The sequence below is a fragment of the Pseudochaenichthys georgianus genome, chromosome 1 (genome assembly GCF_902827115.2).
Source record: "Pseudochaenichthys georgianus chromosome 1, fPseGeo1.2, whole genome shotgun sequence".
NCBI lineage: Eukaryota > Metazoa > Chordata > Actinopteri > Perciformes > Channichthyidae > Pseudochaenichthys > Pseudochaenichthys georgianus.
The window spans coordinates 25738745-25760329 of NC_047503.1; the positions used below are offsets into that span (position 1 = coordinate 25738745).

General features: G+C 41.4%; 1 protein-coding gene across 2 annotated transcripts in view; it reads right to left on the reverse strand.

Annotated features, from left to right (window-relative positions):
- The window catches only part of apbb2b (amyloid beta (A4) precursor protein-binding, family B, member 2b), a 61936-nt gene that overhangs the window by 2805 nt on the left and 37546 nt on the right, over positions 1 to 21585 (reverse strand). Inside the window, exons 5-17 of one of the 2 annotated variants that reach the window (XM_034080458.2) lie at positions 19180 to 19424; positions 18366 to 18497; positions 17862 to 17933; positions 16933 to 16983; positions 15857 to 15942; positions 15426 to 15489; positions 11838 to 11984; positions 10933 to 11060; positions 7486 to 7600; positions 5955 to 6039; positions 1687 to 1770; positions 1430 to 1545; positions 1015 to 1194 (exon numbers count right to left, since the gene is read on the reverse strand). In XM_034080458.2, coding sequence (XP_033936349.1) covers positions 1015 to 1194; positions 1430 to 1545; positions 1687 to 1770; positions 5955 to 6039; positions 7486 to 7600; positions 10933 to 11060; positions 11838 to 11984; positions 15426 to 15489; positions 15857 to 15942; positions 16933 to 16983; positions 17862 to 17933; positions 18366 to 18497; positions 19180 to 19424 — 1505 coding nt within the window. The remainder of the gene's footprint in view (positions 1 to 1014; positions 1195 to 1429; positions 1546 to 1686; positions 1771 to 5954; positions 6040 to 7485; positions 7601 to 10932; positions 11061 to 11837; positions 11985 to 15425; positions 15490 to 15856; positions 15943 to 16932; positions 16984 to 17861; positions 17934 to 18365; positions 18498 to 19179; positions 19425 to 21585) is intronic. The other variant, XM_034080466.2, reaches the window with a different exon arrangement.

Sequence of the window (21585 nt, forward strand, 5' to 3'; positions counted from 1 at the left end):
AAATAAGAGAGAGTTACAGCTGCTGAGTATACGGCTGTGAAGGTGAGAGAGCAGGGACCGCCGGCCGCTAGCTGTGATCAATAGTAATGACTGATGAGTCTTGTCAACGTGAATCAGTTTTAGTGTGTGCGTGTGAGTGTGTGTGTGTGAGAGTGTGGTGTGTGTGTGTGTGTCCGTATTTCCAGAGTTGATGTGTGATCAATAGCCCGGCCAGCAGTCCACTAATCTTGTGACTCAGCCGCAGCAGAGAGGCAGGGAGAGGAGTTATCTCCACTAATGGGCTGCACTTGAGCAGAAACACCACCCAGGGCATTCTGGATTGCAATCACTGACATTATAATGATCAAATAAAAACATTTTGAGAGGTATTATGAGTATATTACACTGGTAATGTATTCAATGAACTAATTCATTTTTTAAATGTTTTCTTGTAAAGCAGGAAACAATGTGTAATATATTTTAAAACAACTTGTAAAAACTGAAAACCTGTACTTGCAAGGGCATTCTCCTTCCAACTGATGCTGAACACACACTTATTTACCTTAAGATGGCTTCTTTTGATTTAAATGCATTTTTATAACACAGGGCCCCATTACAACCTGAATGGACCATATAGGTTGGACAGTAAAAAAGACATCTGTAGAAACACAGCTTAAACTGAGCTACGGGCAAAGACATTCACTCTTTAAATGTCTTTGACTCTCTGTACTTATTGTAACTGTTGATCTTAGTTTATATAGCATTCGCAACATAAAGCATTTTGCATTTGATCAATTAGGAGTGAAAAGCTTCTTATAAGGTGAGCTGTTGTTAATACGATGTTATACATGTAGTATAAGGTAAGGCCAAAGTGACAGACATTCATAGTAATGTTAAGAAATACGCACAATCTACATTTCCTACAATCTAACTTTGCACAATTAAAAACACATTTACTCCTTAACTAAAGCGAGAGTTAGCTTAATGTATAAAAGACGTTTTGTCAGCTCTGTGTTTTCTCGCTCAGTGACTCACCATACAAGCGGCCTGTACGGCCTCTGACACGTGTCCAGCGTTGGGTTCACACCAGAAGACGTGACAGTCGAAACGATGGCTGCCAGCGTCCATGATGAAGGCAAACGTGTGCACGTTTCGCCCAACGCCCATGAAAGAGAGGAAACGAACACGACACTCCACCAGCACTTCTCCTTCGTCCTGATCGAAAACAAGTGTTGGATTAATGGATATCATAGACATTACAAACATATCTATAATGTACTCAGTTCTGCCTGTCTGATGCTTTCAACATACTGCTATAATCCAACAAATTGCTTTTTGGATTGAAACATAAAAGTAATTAAATCACAGTCTGTATTTGAGGCCCTTCTTTTGTCAAATCTATTTGGCATATTGTATTTAAAGCAGTTTGGCTACAGCAGATGTGTCTCACCTTCTCTTTGCTGATGGTGACAGTAGCATCTGCTACATTGAGGTCCACCGGGGTCCAGTCCTCTCGGTTTGAAGATCCCATCAGGCTGTCTATAGCTCCGTTCAGTATGTCCATGCCTGCAGCAGAGCATGTTAGAAACAAACAAACAACAACCATTAAAACCCTTCCTTAAGCTGGACCATTAACATAAACGTTACCACCAACCATGTGCTTAGCCTCTCCTTCCAGTCTGCAGGAGTACTGCGGATCAGACTCACCTATTGGCCGGGCCACAGGCACCATCCCCAGGTAGAGCACCTGGAACCTCTGAACCAGCTCCGTTTTTGGGGTGGGGAACTCTGCTGGGGAGAAGCCACACACACATAAGTGTTTCCAAGAACAAATATTTAACTTCACGTAAGCAACAATGCACATGTACAGAAGGTTCCTACATGTGGCCTTCAGAGAAAATACCTGGATACTACCATCCTCATGGCATGTTAAACGTAAGGTACGTTTATTTATATAGCACATTTCAAAGTGCTTTACATCAACACATAATAAGACAGAAGAAAGGAACACAATAAATAAACACAATGGAATAACAGATTCATAAAAAACATGCATAAAAGAGATACAGAATAGTTTCAAAACAACATTGTAAATACAGTAGTTGCTAAAACAAGGTAAGACACTTCTGGGTAAGCAGCTGAAAAAAATAAGGTGTTTAGCCTGGACTTAAAAGAACTCAGCGTTGGTGAAGACCTCAGGGTTTCTGGAAGTTTGTTCCATTTGTCCAAACTAAAAGCAGCTTCGGCGTGATTGGTTCTGAGCTGGGGAACAATGAGTAAGCCCGCCCCCGATGATCTCAGAGCTCTGTGTGGCTCGTAACAGGGCAGCATGTCCGACATATATTGGGTTCCCAAACCATTTATTGCTTTATAAGTTAGCAATACAATTGTAAAAAAACGCCAGTCCAGAGATCTAAGAACTGGGGTGATGTGTTCTACTCTTCTTGTTTTGGTCAGGACTCTGGCAGCAGCGTTCTGAATTAGTTGCAGTTTTTGAAGGGATTTTAAGGCCGGCACTGCAGCGTTTGATTTGAGGAGCTGTCGGCAGCGGGCTGGACCGTTGTTCGGTCTGCTGGACTGATGCTGCATCTTCGCCAAGCACCAGTAAATATAAATGATAAAGTGCAGCACAGACAATCCCTTTTCTCTCTGACAGAGTGACAGAGAGCCAACGGGAGCGAAAACTGAGTGATGACAGCAAGAAGCTTGTTGTCCTAATGTTTATTACCAAATTAGAAAACCAGTCTAATGTCGCATTTGCACTGCATTATTGCGCAGCGCTCTACTTAACTGGCTCTTTTTTATATACATTTACAGTTGTGGATAGTACCTTGTTAATTTGTTTGGTACCACAAGCGACTGATTCGATAACAGTAGTGGAGTTAAAATACTGACCACTGATTGGTCAGAGAGAATTGTCAGCAGCTCAACCAGCATGATATTTAACCTGACAATAGTGACAGCTATTTTTTTACTAAATGTTTTTTGAAGGCAGCCTACAAGACCACGCAGTACAAATATGAAGTGTAGATATTCATCTGTTTGGTAGCAAAGGATTTAGTGAGCGTCACGCATAAGATGACGCAATGGCAGTTTCATGTAGGGTCCCCGCAGCTGAGAACCTGTCTACACTGAGGGGTTTCTATCTGCAGGGGAAATGAAATAGAAAAAGGGCCCAGATACCAAAAAACAAGTCTACTTTCTACTGTATATTATGTGATATATATACACAGTATATGTTTAAGCATACCCATCTCTTCAACATTGCTCTCCAGCATTATTTCCTGCCACCAAAGTTTTACTTTCTGCCCCCAGCATCTGTTGGCTTGCTACTTGTCCCATCTGCTCGACTCTTCAAAATGTGACATACTGAATCCTTGCACATTATGCTGGGGCACTGGACCATCAAGCACAACATCGGTAACCTGCGGAAACTCTCAGAAGTTTCCCTGTGGATGGTTTGACCATAAGTAGAGCTAACAAGAAATGATTTTAACCTGTTAGACCCCAAGCCTGTTTTTCAGGTCTCAGGCTCGAAAATGACATTCCCAGAACAAATATCTTCCCTTCTAAAAGGGTTACATTAATAATCTTTTTTCTCAAAGCAATGATAAACCTGTGAGTTGGATGTAGAAAAGTCAGAATCAATATAGATGTTTTTTATTTTAAAGAAAATTCAGATTGAACATAGTAAAAAACTGTAAATTATAGTGTCTGTCCAAACATAATATTTTACTTATAGTGAAAACTAACCTTGGATGATGGGTTAGTAGACTAAAAGCTTTAGAAATCCAAAGTACAACATATAATAAGTACCCTGTATTAAGATTGATGCAAAACAAGTGAAATTTGATCTTTTTAGAGAGGTTTAGCAAAATAAACTCCACCTCTGGGGTGATCTGCGTGGAAATGGGCGTTTTTTCCGTTTCTCTGGAACCCATTGGTCGATTTTGGTGATTGACATCTCTTTTTGACCGTTAGAACCAATAGAATCAAATGGGAATTTCCACATACAGACACATGTTAACAAAAGAAGGTGGGGGCTTTGCGCATGCAGGTTTGCATCAGAGCGAACCTATCTCTCGCTCTGACATCTAGAAACGGAAAAGCAGGTTTATTGCTTATGGATTATCAGAAATCATTTCAAAGGGACACAGACACATTGGATTAACCTATGGATTAACTTCAGCAGCGTTGTTATCGTTTTAATGCCATTGAAGACCACTTTTGACCAGACATTACATTACATTGCATTTAGCTAACGCTTTTATCCAAAGCGACTTACAATAAGTGCGTTCGACCAACAAAATACAAACTTGACAATGACAAAGGTGAGCCATTTTGCGTTTAAGGGTGTTATGAGTGAGTTTATGCGCAAAACGCTATTAGCATTTTTCGCTCATGGCTAATTCATAGGCTCAGCGCTGGCTTTGTGGGTTTAAAAAAAAAAAAAAAGATCAGTTAGCTGAGTTTCTTCCCGTTACATGGATATAAAACATTCATAGTTTATTAAATATTAAGAAACCCTCAGACGCTGTTTCCTGCAGATGATGCGTTTTCCCCCCCAGGGGCGGGTCGATGGGGTTCAACAGGTTAAGAGAGGGTGCCTGCTTCATTTCACTTTATTCTACTGATTGCCAGCTGGCACTAATATGTGACCCGCTCTATCGAAATCAGTCGGAAGTCGCAACGGCTCATTTCAGAATAAACGTGGATTTACGTAAAAAACTATTTTTTCAGGGTTCGGGTGTTTTGTTTGATTTTAAACAAACAAAGTCTTGGCTTTCAGAATATGAAACTTTTATTTCCAAAATCACACGATAAATACATTTTTGAAGCTTGTAAAGGGAAGATGACACCTCTCACTGGCAATCTGCTCTTCCAGCAGCGCCGCCCCCCCCTCCCTCCGGCTGACATTATGAATGTAAGAGTATAGTAATCATAGATAACACGGCAGGATCCTTTACAGTTTGTTTTCATCTGATTTCAATTAAACAGAGTCTTGGCTTTCAGAATATTAAACTTGTTTCGGCAAATTCAGATGATAAATACAACGTTGAAGCTTGTAACGGCATAATTACAAGCGGAGAACGGAGTAACTTAACGTCACAGCAGGCACAACAACAGCCTGTGTTTCTCATGAGTGTTTTCCCCTGGAAACAAACACAATACACACAAACGCAAAAACACACTCGCGAGCTTCCCCTCCAAATGAAAATATCTTCCCTCCGTAGTATTTTGATAATTTGCTCCACTAATAATCAATCAGATCGATGGATTCCAGAGAAGAGGAAACTTTAAAGGCTTTTTTCTCAAAATGAGGACTCGATGACAGTCATTATATAATGTGACATATTTCGCTTAATATTTGGAGTACAACAACAATCCTGATATCATTAGAAAGCTGGGAATGTCCTCTTTCCAACAGTATATACAACTCAAAATGTGTCTTCGGGTCAATGCGACTGATTTCGATAGAGCAGGTCACATATAAGATGCAAAGAGCCGAAGCCAAGAAAGAAGAAGCGACTGAATATGGATGATTAGAATCAGAGGATTCAATAAAAAGACAGGGGAAGGATGTGCACTCAACAGAATGATCAGGCTTCAAAAACACAGTGTGTTCTGGTCGGTAACAGCAGACGTTAACCTTTCTCTGTTCACAAGAAAACTCCACAGGGTGCCTGTAAGGCCCAAACTCAGTGATGGTTGTGGCTCTTTTGTTACACTGAAGTATCTCTAAAATGAATTATTTATGAATCAAACCTCTAAATGCAGATGTTTGGAACCTGTCTTGACTTTGAAGCATTAACAGAGGACATTGGGATGACAACCCTTTCAGCTCAGACTAATGACCAGTTTAAATGCATAGAGTGTGCCAAAGAGGTGATGTCTTCTCTGCGTCTATTGATGTACGTCACGTGTCACATCTCACACACACACACAGGCTGACAGAGGTACAGTTTGACACCTACCTTGTAGAGGGAGATCTAGTCCTGCCTGCATCCTGTCATGGAGAGAGCCTGCCATCGCTTTGGCATTCTTTCGCTCTGTCATTATCTGGAGGAGGGAGAGAGAGGGAGAGGGAGGGAGAGAGACGGAGAGAGAAGGGCAATAAGCAGAAATATCAGGAAATGGCGTGGAAAAAAACCAGCGGCTTGGTATTCCTTGGCAGAGACACAGGGGAGGAGACAAAAATAAAAATGTGTGATAGTAAAATAGGATGAGGGAGGGAAAAAAAAGATGAAAAAGTCGAAATGGCTCAAGAAAACCTCAAGTAATTTCCCCCCGATAGAGTCGTGTTGTCTATTTATTTCAACACACACACACACACACACACACACACACACACACACACACACACACACACACACACACACACACACACACACACACACACACACACACACACACACACACACACACACACACACACACACACACACACACACACACACACACACACACACACACACACACACACACACACACACACACACACACACACACACACACACACACACACACACACACACACACACACACACACACACACACACAAATAAAACATGTCGTTAATCAGAGAGTTTATCACAGCGAATCAACAGCTCAACAAACCCTGCTGTGAACAATTCGCCACTTTCTTTGTTCATCCTTTTAGTGTGAAGTTTCCACACGTTCTACCACATACTGTGTTGAAAGTAAAATGTGAGAAATTCGGCGTTAGCATGAACGATAAGAAGGACGACAAATGCATCTAACTCCACCTTTTTCCTCTAACTAAAGACACTTCAGGGACACACTGTTCAAGTCAATGGTCATCACAAAGTGTCTGTGGGAAGCTGAAGTTATTAAAAACCCTTTTTAATGCTACACGGAATTGATTTCGACACCAAATTATGAGTCTACATAAATAAAGAGGGGATTTAAAGATCTTCTCCGACACGGAATTGGACTTCCAAAGCTATAAATGTGTTTTACTGGGAACAAAAGGAAAGTCCATTAATTCCGAGCGAGTTCGGTGAATGAAGCAGACACAATAAGAAACATGGTTTGAATACGGTTCTTTGAGACCCGTCTGCATTCTCCTGTATTCATCCACGAATACATTTGCAGAATACAGAAATACAGAATACAGAAAGAGAGCTCTCTGATAACTGTGATTTAGGCGAAATAAACTTTGAGTGAAATGTAGAGTTTTTAGACTTTTGAGGACTGCAGATACTCTCTGCAAATATTATAATGTTTGCTTCGGTTGTGGAATAGTACATAAAAAACATTAAAAAAAGAACACATGATAAAACAAATCATCTTGAGGCTGGACAATTTGAATATTTTCTGTCTCAGGTACAACATCTACTTGTGATTGAGTAAATGTTATGAAATATAATGGCTGTCAATTCCGTTTGTTGGGTTTTAGTTTGATCGTCGACATTCCTGGTCAGTAGAAAATGCATTTTAATTTGAATCTATTTGCCAAATCCAAACCTGGTCTGAAGCACTCACCCGGGAGCAGATCTCATGCAGGCTGGTGGCGATGGCTTTGGCTGGCGTGTCACAGCGGAACACATGACATTTCAGGATCCTGGTGTTTTTATCCCGCGCCACATATGCAAAGTCCCTGGGAAAGAGAAAAACAGAGTGTCAAAAAGGAACAGGGAGAGGAAAAAACACCAGGGTGATGAAGATGACACAAGAGATGGTTGGACTAGTTTCAGTTCTACTCAGAGACAAGAGAATTGTATGCGTGTCATTGGGTTTGTGTGTTCAGTTTCAAGACTGACAGCATTTGGAGACAGATGAACGATGAACTGACCTTTATCAGTCTGATGAATACAGGACACACACACACACACACACATGCATGCAGGTCGATGGACCCTAGAGATCAATAAAGCAGCGGGATACAAGAGAGAGTTGACTGAGTGACAGCAGGGAAGAACTTTCCCCTGGGCCCAGTGGAGCCGAAAACTATTTAAGCCCGCTGAAGAGAGGGAATGAAAACAAAGAGGAAAGGGAGCCGGAGGGAAAGTGGAATGAAGCTGCAACACATTAAACCTGTAAAGCACGCACACTCAAACACACGCTCGTACACACATACACACAAACGTTGATTTATGTCAGCAGGAAATGCACACAAATCGAAATTACTTCCTTCAAGCTGTGTGCTTCAATATGCCACGCAATAGGAAACACAGGCCTGGGGGTTAACAAGATTTCTGAGTCCAGCTCCTCAGGGGAAAGTCTCCTGAAAAGATTCCCATTTGTGTGTTTGTGTGTTTTTGTGATTACGTGTGTGTGTGTGTATATTTCAAAAAATGCCTATAGACAGACAAGGACAGAGGAGGTCATCGTACTCTCCCTACATCTGTGAATGTGCGTAGACAAAGCTTCAGTACATCATGATCCACTTTGAAGTGGAGAAAACTGAGACGCAGAGGAAATTAAACAATAAGGAATGACGGACATGATGGAGAGATACTGAAAGAAAGGAATGTGTTTACCTCTCTCTGTGTCCAAGGAAGCAAGGGAGGAAAGGAAGCAAGTTAGTAGGGATAAGACACTTTTAGCCCCTCCAACACACACCAACACAATGACTTACATATTCTGTCTGTGCCTTTTATTACTTATTCAAAGCAGTGCAGAAAATATATAATGCAAGTGGGTTGAAGGGAGGCAGCAACGCAGTTTGTTATGCATACTTATTATATTTACAATATCTCTCAAGCTACTGACAGCATTTGAATAAGGTATTAGAGATGATGGAAGAACAGCAGGACAGAGAGATGTTGTGGATGGGCGCAGTTAGCTTTAATTGGCTGCCAAAGGTTTGTGTTTCCTTAAAGAAATAAAAGGAAATAGACTGGCAGTTTCTCAAAGCCACATAACAGAAGTTACTGAGAGAGAAGTGAGTTAGAGGAAGTCATATAAGAGGAGAAAAGTGAAATACTGGGACAGGAAATTGGTATTGAACTGCAACATTGTACACGATAAATGTAAAAGCGGAAATATGTGGGAAGGATAAAATTCCCAGATGAAGATAAAAGACAGAGTGGGAGAAAGAGAGAGGGAGAAAGGGGTGAGGTTTCATTTCAAATATAATCTTATCATCATGCAGACGCCCCTGAAAATGTCAAGGTTGCTGTGGGAATCTGTAATCTCTATGGCGATAATGAGTTTCATGGCACATGGGGAGAGGGGGAGGCACCGGGGTACCGCTCTGTCCTGACACAACCAATCCAAGGGTCCCAAGGGTAGAAGTGTGTGTGACAGAGAGTGAGAGGGGGAGAGCGATGGAGGGAAACTCCTTACTCCAACCAGGCTCCAAATTCCTTAGTTGCTCATATATTTCAACCAAACAGCCCCAAAACGATTGCCACAGATATGCGACAAATTAGTGCAAATGGCTATTATTATGTGTTGCACTCCTACATACACATCCTGAGTATCTGAATGTTAAACTGTGGAGGAATTTTGGTAACAAATATTTTAAACAAATGGAAATGATGTTTTAGAGTGTATTCGAACCCTAAATCGCTCAGTAGAAATTAAAATAAAATTATATATATATAAAAAAATAAAAATTAAATTGATTCAGGTGAATACGAGTCTTTTATTCATGTAATCCATTCACATTTAACCCCCGGGGAAACCACCACACATAGACCACAATATGAATTTTGCATTCCACCTGTGAAGTCAAATTGTGACATGCACCCCTCACCCTGGATAAGAAACTAAACATCAACCTCCCCTACAGACTGAGGCCTCATTGTAATCTTTCTCTTGTTCTACTATGAATAAAACAAAACAGCAGAAGTGATGGTTCCAAAGTAAGATAAAGATATGTAAATATACTCACAGCCGTTTCTTTTTCTATGTTGTCAGGTAATCGTACCTTTAGGAGCGTCTTCAGACCCGCACACCATCTATCCCTGGTGATGCTGCAGGCACACACTCCTCAACCTGTCCGCTCCACACCCAGTGAGCACTAACCATACCTCCCCCTCTGGCAGCCTCATCCCCCTCTCCCTCTTCACTGCCAAAACCCCCTCGACTGCCCTCCCTCCCATCTCTCCTCCTCCCTCTGCTGCAGCTCACATATTCCCACTGTTGCAACTCTCCTGCTATATGTAGATGGTGGAAAACAACTCGGGGGGGGGGGGGGGTCCTTTGATCTGACTGGGTGATTCTATAAAGATACTGTAACATACACTGCTGTGTGTGTGTGTGTGTGTGTGTGTGTGTGTGTGTGTGTGTGTGTGTGTGTGTGTGTGTGTGTGTGTGTGTGTGTGTGTGTGTGTGTGTGTGTGTGTGTGTGAGAGAAAGACCGAGATCCCTGAGGCAACAGAATTCTGCAGTTTTGCATATGCCAAGAGCTTTCAGCCTTTCCTCGCTTTCAGCCTTTTCTCAGGCGTTCAGCAGCAGTGCAGAGCGCCCTTTGCTGGTGGCCGAGCAGCAGCACCACACTTTGAGCTACGCTGAGGTGAAAGCTCTATGGGTGAAAGCCAAGGTACCGACAGCGAGCCGGGGATTTGTGGCGAGGCAGGATAAAGGCCATTCTCCCTCTCATGCTCTCCTTTGTACAGATGAATTAATATTTCATTAGCTTTCCTTCATTATCAATCATTAACCCCTGCCTGTCACCACAGCACTCGCCTGCTGCCCTCAATTGTAACCCTGACCTTTTACTGAACATCGGCTTCATTTAAATAAGTGACTAATCTATCAATTCAAGTTATTGAAAATGTAAACATGAGCCACAAAAGCCTCACGGTGTCATGTTTGGTTAATAACACTGAAATGATTGACAGCTAAGTCATGTTAAAGCTCATTTAGAGCCACTGTGTGCAGTCTGAGAAAACCACAATCTAACACACTCATGATTAATATAGAAACAGTAAAAGAGGATAACTCAATATTTAAAAGTAGAAAAAAGTGTTGCAAACTAACCTGCCATTGTCTCGGCCAACGCCCCAGACACGGATACTCGCGATTGGCTGAGAGTGAAGCACACCGCGGTCCATGGGGTCGACCAGGTTCAACATATTGTTCTCCAGCAGCAGGTACATGTCCTTCCCCTACACACACACACACACACACACACACACACACACACACACACACACACACACACACACACACACACACACACACACACACACACACACACACACCACACACACACACACACACACACACACACACACACACACACACACACACACACACACACACACACACACACACACACACACACACACACACACACACACACACACACACACACACACACACACACACACACACACACACACACACACACACACACACACACACACACACACACACACACACACACACACACACACACACACACACACACACACACACCTTTTTTTCCTGCAGCTCAATACATGGTCATTCAAAAGTTCAGGTGCTTTCTTTGACTTATCTTAAAAAGTATATTTGCCTGTGTGTGCATGTGAGGTGTGTGTCTCTGCCTAAATAATGAAACCTTAAAAAAAGAGGGGGGGAGATGAAGGGTTATTGAAGGAGGAAGAAGCTCCCTCCCGCTCTCTGTTCTGTCGCTTCAGATTAAACCCAGCCACAGCAGAGAGAGAGGAAGACTTCCTAACATCGCTCCACTTTCCTCTCTTCATTCTCCGCTCCTTCCTCCATCTTTTGAGATAGATTTGAGGAGACTGTTGCCCTGGCTAACTTCTTTAGCTCTCAACTCTGCTGCGCCTTTACATTTAATTGATCTAACTGGTTTTCTACAAGTACTATCCCTCTCAAAAAGTAACTATTTATAAAACTGCAAAGATAACAACAACAACAACAACTATTTTCCTCACCTCTCCCCAGATACCGACAGTGTCTCGGATGTCATTCTTGCTGTAGGACAGCTGTCTGATGCAGTTGTTAACGGCAACGCTGCTCTTTCCAGGTGCCAAGTCCTCTTCGGCCATTTCCACCCATCCCAGAGATCGCACTGCAAAGCACTGAAAGACACACCAGGCCAGGATACTGTTATTTATACAGTACATCACTTACAGACATATTACAACTGTTTGCACACTGAGTAGCAGGTTTTAGGGTTTCATGAGGCTTATATAAGTATTTGTTTGCCTGACTTTAACAACATGGTGATTAAAACCGTGGGTGTTAGAACTGGCAGGATTGTAAGGAAAGCAGAACTATTTGGACTCCACCAAGGCGAAAACATAAAACAACAGATGAGGATAGCAAAACATGTTTGTAGTCAATAAGAGACAGATTGAAGAGAGACACATCCCTCTGTCCTCATCAAGTATTCATTTTATTTCAGCCATCCATTCAGAAAGTACTAGATGAAAGAGGTCAGAGTGAAACACAAAGTGAGGCCCCATCACACTGACATCATGGTTTGTTGTAAGAAAAACTGATTCAAGTGTGGATCACATGCTCAGATAACAAGTTGGCAGTTTGGTACCATACAGCGGGACAAAACATACTAACACGTTGTGTCTTCAGTGAGGGGACGTTCACACCGATGACTTCTCTAATCTGCTGAATGCACACACACAGTAATACCCACAGTGCATCGCTCTGTGTTTCAGGAGTCTGGTGAAAGTGTTGTCACAGATCCAGACCAGCAGGTGGTAGCAGCTACATCACACACACACACCCACACACACACAATGTTTCTATATATGCAGTGGTGGGTCTTTAGGTCAAAAACACATTTCACAACATTAGAATAATTTATATTCCTATGTTTTAAATGGTTGTTAAATCGTCCAGCAAGTTTTTGAAAGGCAAGGCAACACAAGGCAATTCAAAGTGCTTTACAAAAATGAAGGACATTAAGAGCATTAAGAAATAAACTGACAGATAGAAATTGTTGTCGAGTGAGGTTTTAGTTAACTCCTTGACGAAGGCCGTTCCAAGGTTGATAATGCAGTGGGATATTTTCTCTTGAATTGAACGTGTGTGTGTGTGTGTGTGTGTGTGTGTGTGTGCACTTAAGTCGCACACAGAGACTTCAGACTTGGACTCCTGCTCAAAAGACTTCGGACTCGACTTGGACTCGTGTTTTGGGACTCGTGAACAATCATTGCGTTTTCCATTTGTTGGCGTATTAAAGGTGGGGTAGGTAAGTTTGAGAAACCGGCTCGAGATCGCTAGAATTTGAAAATACACAACCGGAGAAAATCTGCCTCCTCCAACACACACGAACGCGCACATGACCAATGAGGGCACGAGATAAGTTTGTGCCCCGATGGAAGGCTGACAGGCAGGTAGGCTATCCAGTTATTTTAGCCGGGCCGGCTAAAATAATTGGTCGTGCTTTTTACAGTACTACAGCTTCCACAGATGACATTTTTTTATGGATTTTTTGTCAAAGCACTTAAGATATTCATTGCCATCGGGATGTTAAGAGCATTCCATGGAATATAACAAAAAGTGTATCTCGAGCCGGTTTCTCAAACTTACCTACCCCACCTTTAACATTAACATTAAAACCACGTAACGTTAATGTTACAGATTTATCAGGTTACCATTACACTGGGTTTGAGTGAGAGGATAGAGGAATATGTTTATTTATAGTAGACTTAAAAGATGTAATTAGAGACCCAGTGTAATTAAACAATACGGTTGCAGAGGTCAAATTTTAACATTTTTGTCCACTGGCCAAATGGCTAGCCTAGTGAATGTTGAAATTTTACCAGCCACTCAATAGATTGCCATTGTTATTTTTGGCTGGTGCGTGCAACATACAGTACCAGCCACTTGCACGATTTACCAGCATTTGGCTGGTAAATGGTGTTAATGGTAGATATCTCTTTTGGAACAGGTCATGTTTTAATATCACCAGTTCAGTATATTTCAGATAATATTGCAGCAATAGTTTTTTAGTTGCAAATGGCACAGAACAAATGTTTACTTTTAAGTACTTTTAACACAGTTTTCCTTTGTGATACTGATTTCTGATTCTGAAGTGTTTTGCTTATAAGTTGTTTGCATTTAGCTAAAGTGTGATGTTTTTCCTCATATTGCATTGCAATAGCCTGTTTAAAGCGATCATATAACAAACAACTAATCAGTACTGATACTGTATGCTAATAGATATAGGAGTGATAATAACACAGTAAATGCTTTGAATTTCTTAGATATAGCTGTGCAGTATTCTTAACAGACTGGATAGCAGCAGACAATAGAAGGCTTATTACAACCAGAAGAGACATGATGAGACTTTTATTTTTTTAGAGACTTGAGACTTGACTTGAACTCGTGACCAAAGACTTGATCAAGTCTCACCCCACAAAGACTTGAGACTTGGACTCGTGACCAAAGACTTGATCAAGTCTCACCCCACAAAGACTTGACTTGGACTCGTGACCAAAGACTTGATCAAGTCTCACCCCACAAAGACTTGAGACTTGGACTCGTGACCAAAGACTTGAGACTTGACTTGGACTTGCAAAAAAAGACTTGTGAACATCTCTGGTGTGTGTTATAGTCCAGATGCCTGACTGTGTTTGTGTCTGGTATTCATCATAATGTCACTGTTGAGAAGGATTTTTGAGTTTCTGCCAGACAAACAAACAGAGGGAAAAAACCATCGACAGCCAAATCAGCACAACGTCATGGAGCTGATCTTTGGCTTCACATTGTAATCTGCAAAGCTTTTGATCTGTTCAGTCATGGATGTGAATGCCACACACACCTTGGAACGTATGTCTGCTGTCCTGCAATCTGCGGCAGTTTGTGAAAGAATGCAATGACCGTATCAGATCAGATAAATAGTGCATAATTGATTTTCTGTTTAATTAGTTCAAATGTATTTATCCCGTGTGTTGACATTTCCTGGTATCTGCCTAATTGGAATGACATTCTACCGACTGATGTTTTATTGAGCATAACTCCTTGATTAAAACTTGAAATGTCTCATTTGAATTTGAACTGTGAGTGTTTAAGAGGCCTCTCTAATGAATGCACAAAGGTGCGGCATGGACCTGTTTCTCTCCGTCTCACCACTTGGAGGCGCTCTCTTCACTCAGATGAGAGCACAGAAAGCCAATGTAAAAAGCACCAGCAAATAAACAGGTTTAGGACTATACAGTCCATGCTTAGGACATAAGAAGACTAAACTTTTTTTTTTTTTTGCTAGGAATTTGGTGATATTCTAAAGTGTTGAAAGTAGGACTATAAAACTCAGAAATATATGTCATTTTTGATTTTGTTTGTTTTCAGTTAGCATTACAAGGCAACACAAGAAGACCACAATGCAACAGACTACGAACTAATTTATCATGCATTTAGAAATGTAAAATGTACTGTATCTAAATGTTTTCTTAACGGATAGATTAAAATAGCTACAGAACAATGTGAATAATGATTCAAACCTGTATAAAACCACAGATTAGGATGATACGTAATGCACTGAAAATACTCCTTACCTTTGTTTCTGAGTTGATCATGTTGACCCTGCAGGACTCCTCGTCTTCCTCTGATGGACGGTTCCTGAAAAAAAAGGTTTAAAAACAAATAATGTAGGTATATAATAAACACTGTTATTATTAGTACCATTGCAACCATTAGCTGTAACTAATAAGGTCCCTGTTCTACTTGTAGGGGTTACAGGCATTACACTAATAGAGAACATCAAGCCATTTCCTGAGTAGAAGAACTAACATCCTGCTTTGTCTGACCTCATTTACTCTAACACTGATTTAGAACAAGATTAGAACAAAATAACTAGACCAAACCAGTAGAGGGAAAGATGTAATTGAGTAGCAAGACTAGGAAAAGACAGTTTGACAACTAAATGCAATTGAGGTGTTTGTGTCCGTGTGTGTAGGGGGGGGTTGTGTCTGTGCAGGTATTCCACCTTAGCTTTAATGATGCGTAGCGAAGCGTAGCACCCTCAAACTCCTTCAGGCTGGGGTCAGAGTTCAGCGTGGCTGCCTGCAGGTCCTGATGCACACGGGGAAAATGATCAGAGTGCAAAATGACACCAAAAATAGAACCCACATCTTCGACCAAAAGGCAACCACCTTTAAGCCCCTTTCACACATGTGACCTGTGATACCGTCTGCTCAAACTGTCAGGGTTCGACAGGTTTGTCCTTTGCACACAGGTTTTAAGATGAAGAAAACTTTATTAAAGTCTGATGCCACACGACATAACAACTCCAGACAGATAGGAGACCTGTCATTTTATTTATAGGTTCTTTATAGTTGCGTGGTGATGCAGTGGAAAGTTATCCAGATGTTTTTAAATAACCTTTTATTATCAAAATTCATATTATTATCCCATGTGTATTTTCACTGTTTGCCTTGTAGGGTTGACAACATACAGTACTGTGGTGTGCCACATGTCCATACATCTAACCACCGCACTGCTGACTATCTTAAACAAAAACACGATTGGCTCCTGTTCCAAACTAACACTGATATGTCTGACTGCAATAATATTCAGGGCATGTGGGAGAGGGGCTATGGAGACACAAGCTGGCAGAAGACAAATGTACATCTCTTGACCCCACTCGGTGTATGCCAGCATGCATCCACGTGTGGGCGGGGTGGCCTTGCTGGATGGAGAAATGGCGTTGGTGTGTTATGTGTAATGGGGCATGCTGCATAAAGGAAAGAAAGTTAACTGTGTTTTAACTCATTCAGATCGGTGCCAGTAGGAAGGAAAGATGACAACATTTTAGCAACATGAGTAAAGAAAAAAAACAACCTTATGAGTGTGTTGCTGCAGCCAAGTAACACATACAGTTGAACACATCAGGCATGACAAAGTGCGGTGGTTGGTGCAGTTACATTATGTTGAATCATCAGCCACACATGCTTCTGCCCAGGCAGTGGATCTCGAGCACATAATGCAAAAATATATCACTCAAAAGAGTGTGTGAGGATAGAGCAAGAACACGACTCATTGACGTGAGTGCATTATACTTGCCTTCCACATTTCACTATCAATCTTTCCGCCAAATTCACTCCACACCGGTTTCTACATACAGCGTTAAAATACAAACACACAAAGTGGTGGGCAGAGATTGGGGGGGTCAAAGGTAGGAGGGAAGAAAGACAGAAGAGGGCTGTTAGCTAACTAGTTGACTCCACACAGAGTAAAGTGCAATAAGGAGCGACCTGGCAAAACATTTCTGTAATCAAAATGTTTCCTGCCCCTATTGAACAGTCACATCACTTCTGAGAATCTATTGATTCTTGATTAGTAGAATATAAACAATAAAGACATAGAAGAAGTCATTTAGACGGTGACACTTTTCTTGATGTTGATAATAAATGGATAAAACATTCATCTTGTAATTATTTTCGAAATTCCAATGTCGTTATAGGATAGGAGTACCACTAAAACAAGATACAGAGACAATAAAAGAGAAGTAACATTACAAATAAATATCAATAATGATCCAACAAATACAAAACTAGAACACAATAGTATATCAGGTTAATATTTTAAAGATAAACATGTAGGAGGACATATTGCACTTTAGTCTCAGGGTTTGCTTTGTTGAAAAACAAGACTCTCTTTGTCCATGAAGGCTCACAAACTGTTTAGATGTTCCAAGTCCTGTGTGTGTGCAGAAGTACAGAGCCAAACCAAAAGAAAGAATGTCACTGTCCAAATACTTTCTGACTGCACTGCACTGTATGTGACACAAGTAGACACGTATAAAGTCATTTACACATACAGATGCTAAAGGTTTTCTTGCTATCTGTGCCACACACAAATACACATTTACAGACACTGTGAAAGATGTTGAAGCATAACTAAAGGCTATTGAGCTAAAAGGGAACCTTAAGAGTGGTGACAGTTCACAAGGGGAAAGAAGGTAAAGTGGAAATGTTTCTAAAGTGTCGTACCTTGTCTTCATCTTCGAGATGCTGAGAGCGCAGCTCTGGATCAGGCATCCCCTGCAGAGAGGAGGAACGAGGCTACGGAGAGACAGAGAGCACAGAGACATGAAGCATTAGGAATGACAAACATCTTTATAGTGAGAATTCAGAGGACATCTACCATGTTAGTCTGTCTGCCATTTTGGCTCTTGTGTCACTGGCTATTAGTCAAGATGTCTGCAGGTCATTCTGGCACATCCATCTATCACCATCAGTCCCTTCTCACTGGATCAATACTTTATCTACACCATGCTCCTCTCTATCAATCTCCTTTCCTCTCTCCGTATGGCTCCATCATTCTCCATGATTGACTGATTGATTGTCTCAGTGTTCTGCCGCTCGACTGCAGTATTGGCGGTCCTTTCTTCGTCTCACTCTCTATAACCGGCTGTCTGAATTTGTACAAAATGTGAGGATTACCACCGAAAGTACAATAAAACAGAAGAAAAAAAACGTGTGTGAGTTACTTACAAAGTAGCAGCTGTTGACAAATCCACATGTGGTGACGGTGGGCTCCAGAGTGGAGAGAGGCTCCACGGAGCTGTCAGAGGTGGTGCTGCTGGAGCGAGTCGACCCCCTGAAGAAGATCTCCGCCTGGCTCGACTACATGCAGACACACAATGGATTCAGACAGGCAGGATCTACTGTAGAACTCATATATCAAGCATTAGTTTAGCTAGGTGACCACGTGCTGACAGTATTCCCAAGTAAGTCTAAGCCACAGTCCTAGTTTTAATGTGTACTGTCTTTGTGTTTTGTTTTGTAACTGCTCATGTTTTTTTATTTAGATTTTTTTTTGTGGTTGGTGCCCCGAAGAGAAATGTCTACTCTGTTGGGTTAATATATATTTTCGTGTAGGTGTACTTAAAAAGGCCCAACTGAATGTACGATAGTCACAGTTGTTATTAAAGTCACTTTTTTCTTCAGCTGTTCACTGTGTTGATCTATCAGAGGTTTAACTAAAGACTTACATTTTAAAAGTGTTGCATTTCCAATTATACTAATCATGGCCATAATAACAGTTGCCACAAGAAACTAATTTATTTGTTGCCAATTGTACTACAAATATAGAGTTTCACTTCATTATTATTTGTTAATATGAATCTCTGACTTGATATCTGAAATAGTTTCCCCCATTGTTCCTCATCCTCTCTTTACAGTGTAGATTCATTTAGTTTCAGTCCAACATAGTGTTTGCCATCACTTTAACCATCTTGAGCACGGAGCACAGACAATTACAGCAACAACTAAAGACAGTACGTACGTTCAATATTGTGTCTCTCACCTCAAGGTCAGGAGTGGGTGAGGGGCTGAGTGAGCCCAGGGAGGGTTTCCGTGGTGTGGAGACGGTGTGGTCGCCCTGGCCCGGGGGCTCCATCTGTCCGGGGGGTGCGGGGTGTGTGGCCGGCCTCTCCCACTGGGTGGTGCCTGTAGGAATGTGCCAGTAGTAGATACCGGCCATGTCTGTGATCTTCTTCCATCCTGGAGGCAGGTTGGGGTCTGTCTGGAACGACTGCTCACTCCAGATATCTGGGGATAAAACACAAATATTAGGAAGGTTTATTGATGTCAACAGGATTTATAATACTTTAATTACAAATGCATGGATGAACGCACCTCTGTAACGACACCCAAACAACAGGATATTATATATATTTATTGTTTTCAACCATAGGATCAAGATGGCCTCTGTTATATTAAAGTTAACATATCAACAGATGATGGTTTACTCAGCATCTGCTGTCATTTAACAAGCCGTGTCTTTCGTTGGAGCGCCACCAAGTCCAACTTGTTAAACGCTGTTGTTGTATTCGTGCCACACACCCACACAAATACCTTTAAAAAAAGAAATCACGACCCAGAGTCAAAAATACAAGCAATACTCTCACATTAGAAAAGTTAAACAGCTGTCTGATGCATTTGCAATCTGCATTGCATTTTGCAGAACATTACAATCTTCTTTATATATTACAATTTTGAAACTTCTGAACCCATTGGAAAACACATCTGCTCTCTTTCATTTTGTATCAGCTTATAAATCAAATATTAGGGTATTTCTCATAAAGACCACTGACCTCAAAACAAATCAAAACAGGAGAGATGGAAACTATTTTAGGAAGTCAATATGTACCGGGTCTGCAGCAATACATGTTGCTTCCAATGATCAAGCCTACCTTGCATCTCTATGTACGACTAGATAAAGGTGAAGGATAATAATCTTAGATTAGAATGAATACATTCCTGGACAAACTACTAACGCTAAAGGAACACAGCATACAGCTACAAAATTCAAAAGACAGAAAAACACTAAAGATTGATTATTTAAAAAATGCTGGCTCCTCAGGATGGATTCACATAAAACGCAAACTTCCCTTCCCCAACCGAGCGCAACAGCAGCATAGAGAGCAGATGGCTGTTACCATGACTTATTTGACAGTGACAGAATTCAGCGCAAATACAGCATTTATCGTGAAAACACACACATCGATACATACAGGCGCACACGTACACACTACATGTCATCTCATCTGAAGGTCTCAGATACGCACGCACACACACACTGGATGGCATATTTGTGTGTGTGTGACATTGATGTAGTAAAGATGATAAAAAAAAACTGCAACTCATAAAGGTGATATAAGCGTGTGTGCATGTGTGTGACCGTGTGTGTACACAAAGAGTTCCTCGAACTGCTGACCATGCTAATAAAACAGCCCCCTGTCGCCACGACTGCGACTGGGCGGACCAGATTGAGTTGACACACACACACACACACACACACACACACACACACACACACACACACACACACACACACACACACACACACACACACACACACACACACACCACACACACACACACACACACACACACACACACACACACACACACACACACACAACACACACACACACACACACACACACACACACACACCACACACACACACACACACACACACACACACACACACACACACACACACACACACACACACACACACACACACACACACACACACACACACACACACACACACACACACACACACACACACACACACACAATTTGTAAAATGGATAAGAAATTGCCCAAAAAGCCTAGCAAAATGTGCACATATGCTCTTGAAAGATATCCCTTGTGGTGTCAGACTGAGGCACTGCCTTCTGGGAGTTGCAGTCTTTAATGACCAAAACAAAATAGGTCAGAGAAAATAAAACTACAACAGAGAGAACCTGAGATTGTCTGACTGCTGTGAGGGAGGGGGAGGATGGTGATTCAGAGAAAAAGATGCCAGTATCAAATGAACGGACTACTGGATGAAGATGAAACGTGCTCAAGAAGAGAAGAAGATAGAGGTTAAGAGGGAGAGAGATAATATTTGTCACATGAATATAATCAAGCAAGCATAATAAATTATCAACATTTATCCATGTCTATGCGTCGAGGGACTTGTAAAGTATATGTTTACTATCTTCAAGGTTATAATGTATCCTATGTTTACTATATATATATACTGTATTATTATAAGACGTATTTATTCTTCTTGTTTGTTTGTATTTTTCTACGCTTTTGCAACATTTTGGGTGTAGTGATTTTACCTGCCAATAAAGAGAGGAAGAGAGAGAAAGAGCTGCTACTGGCTCGAGGCGTATATCATGTCTCAAAGTTAGCAGTGTCATCCTCT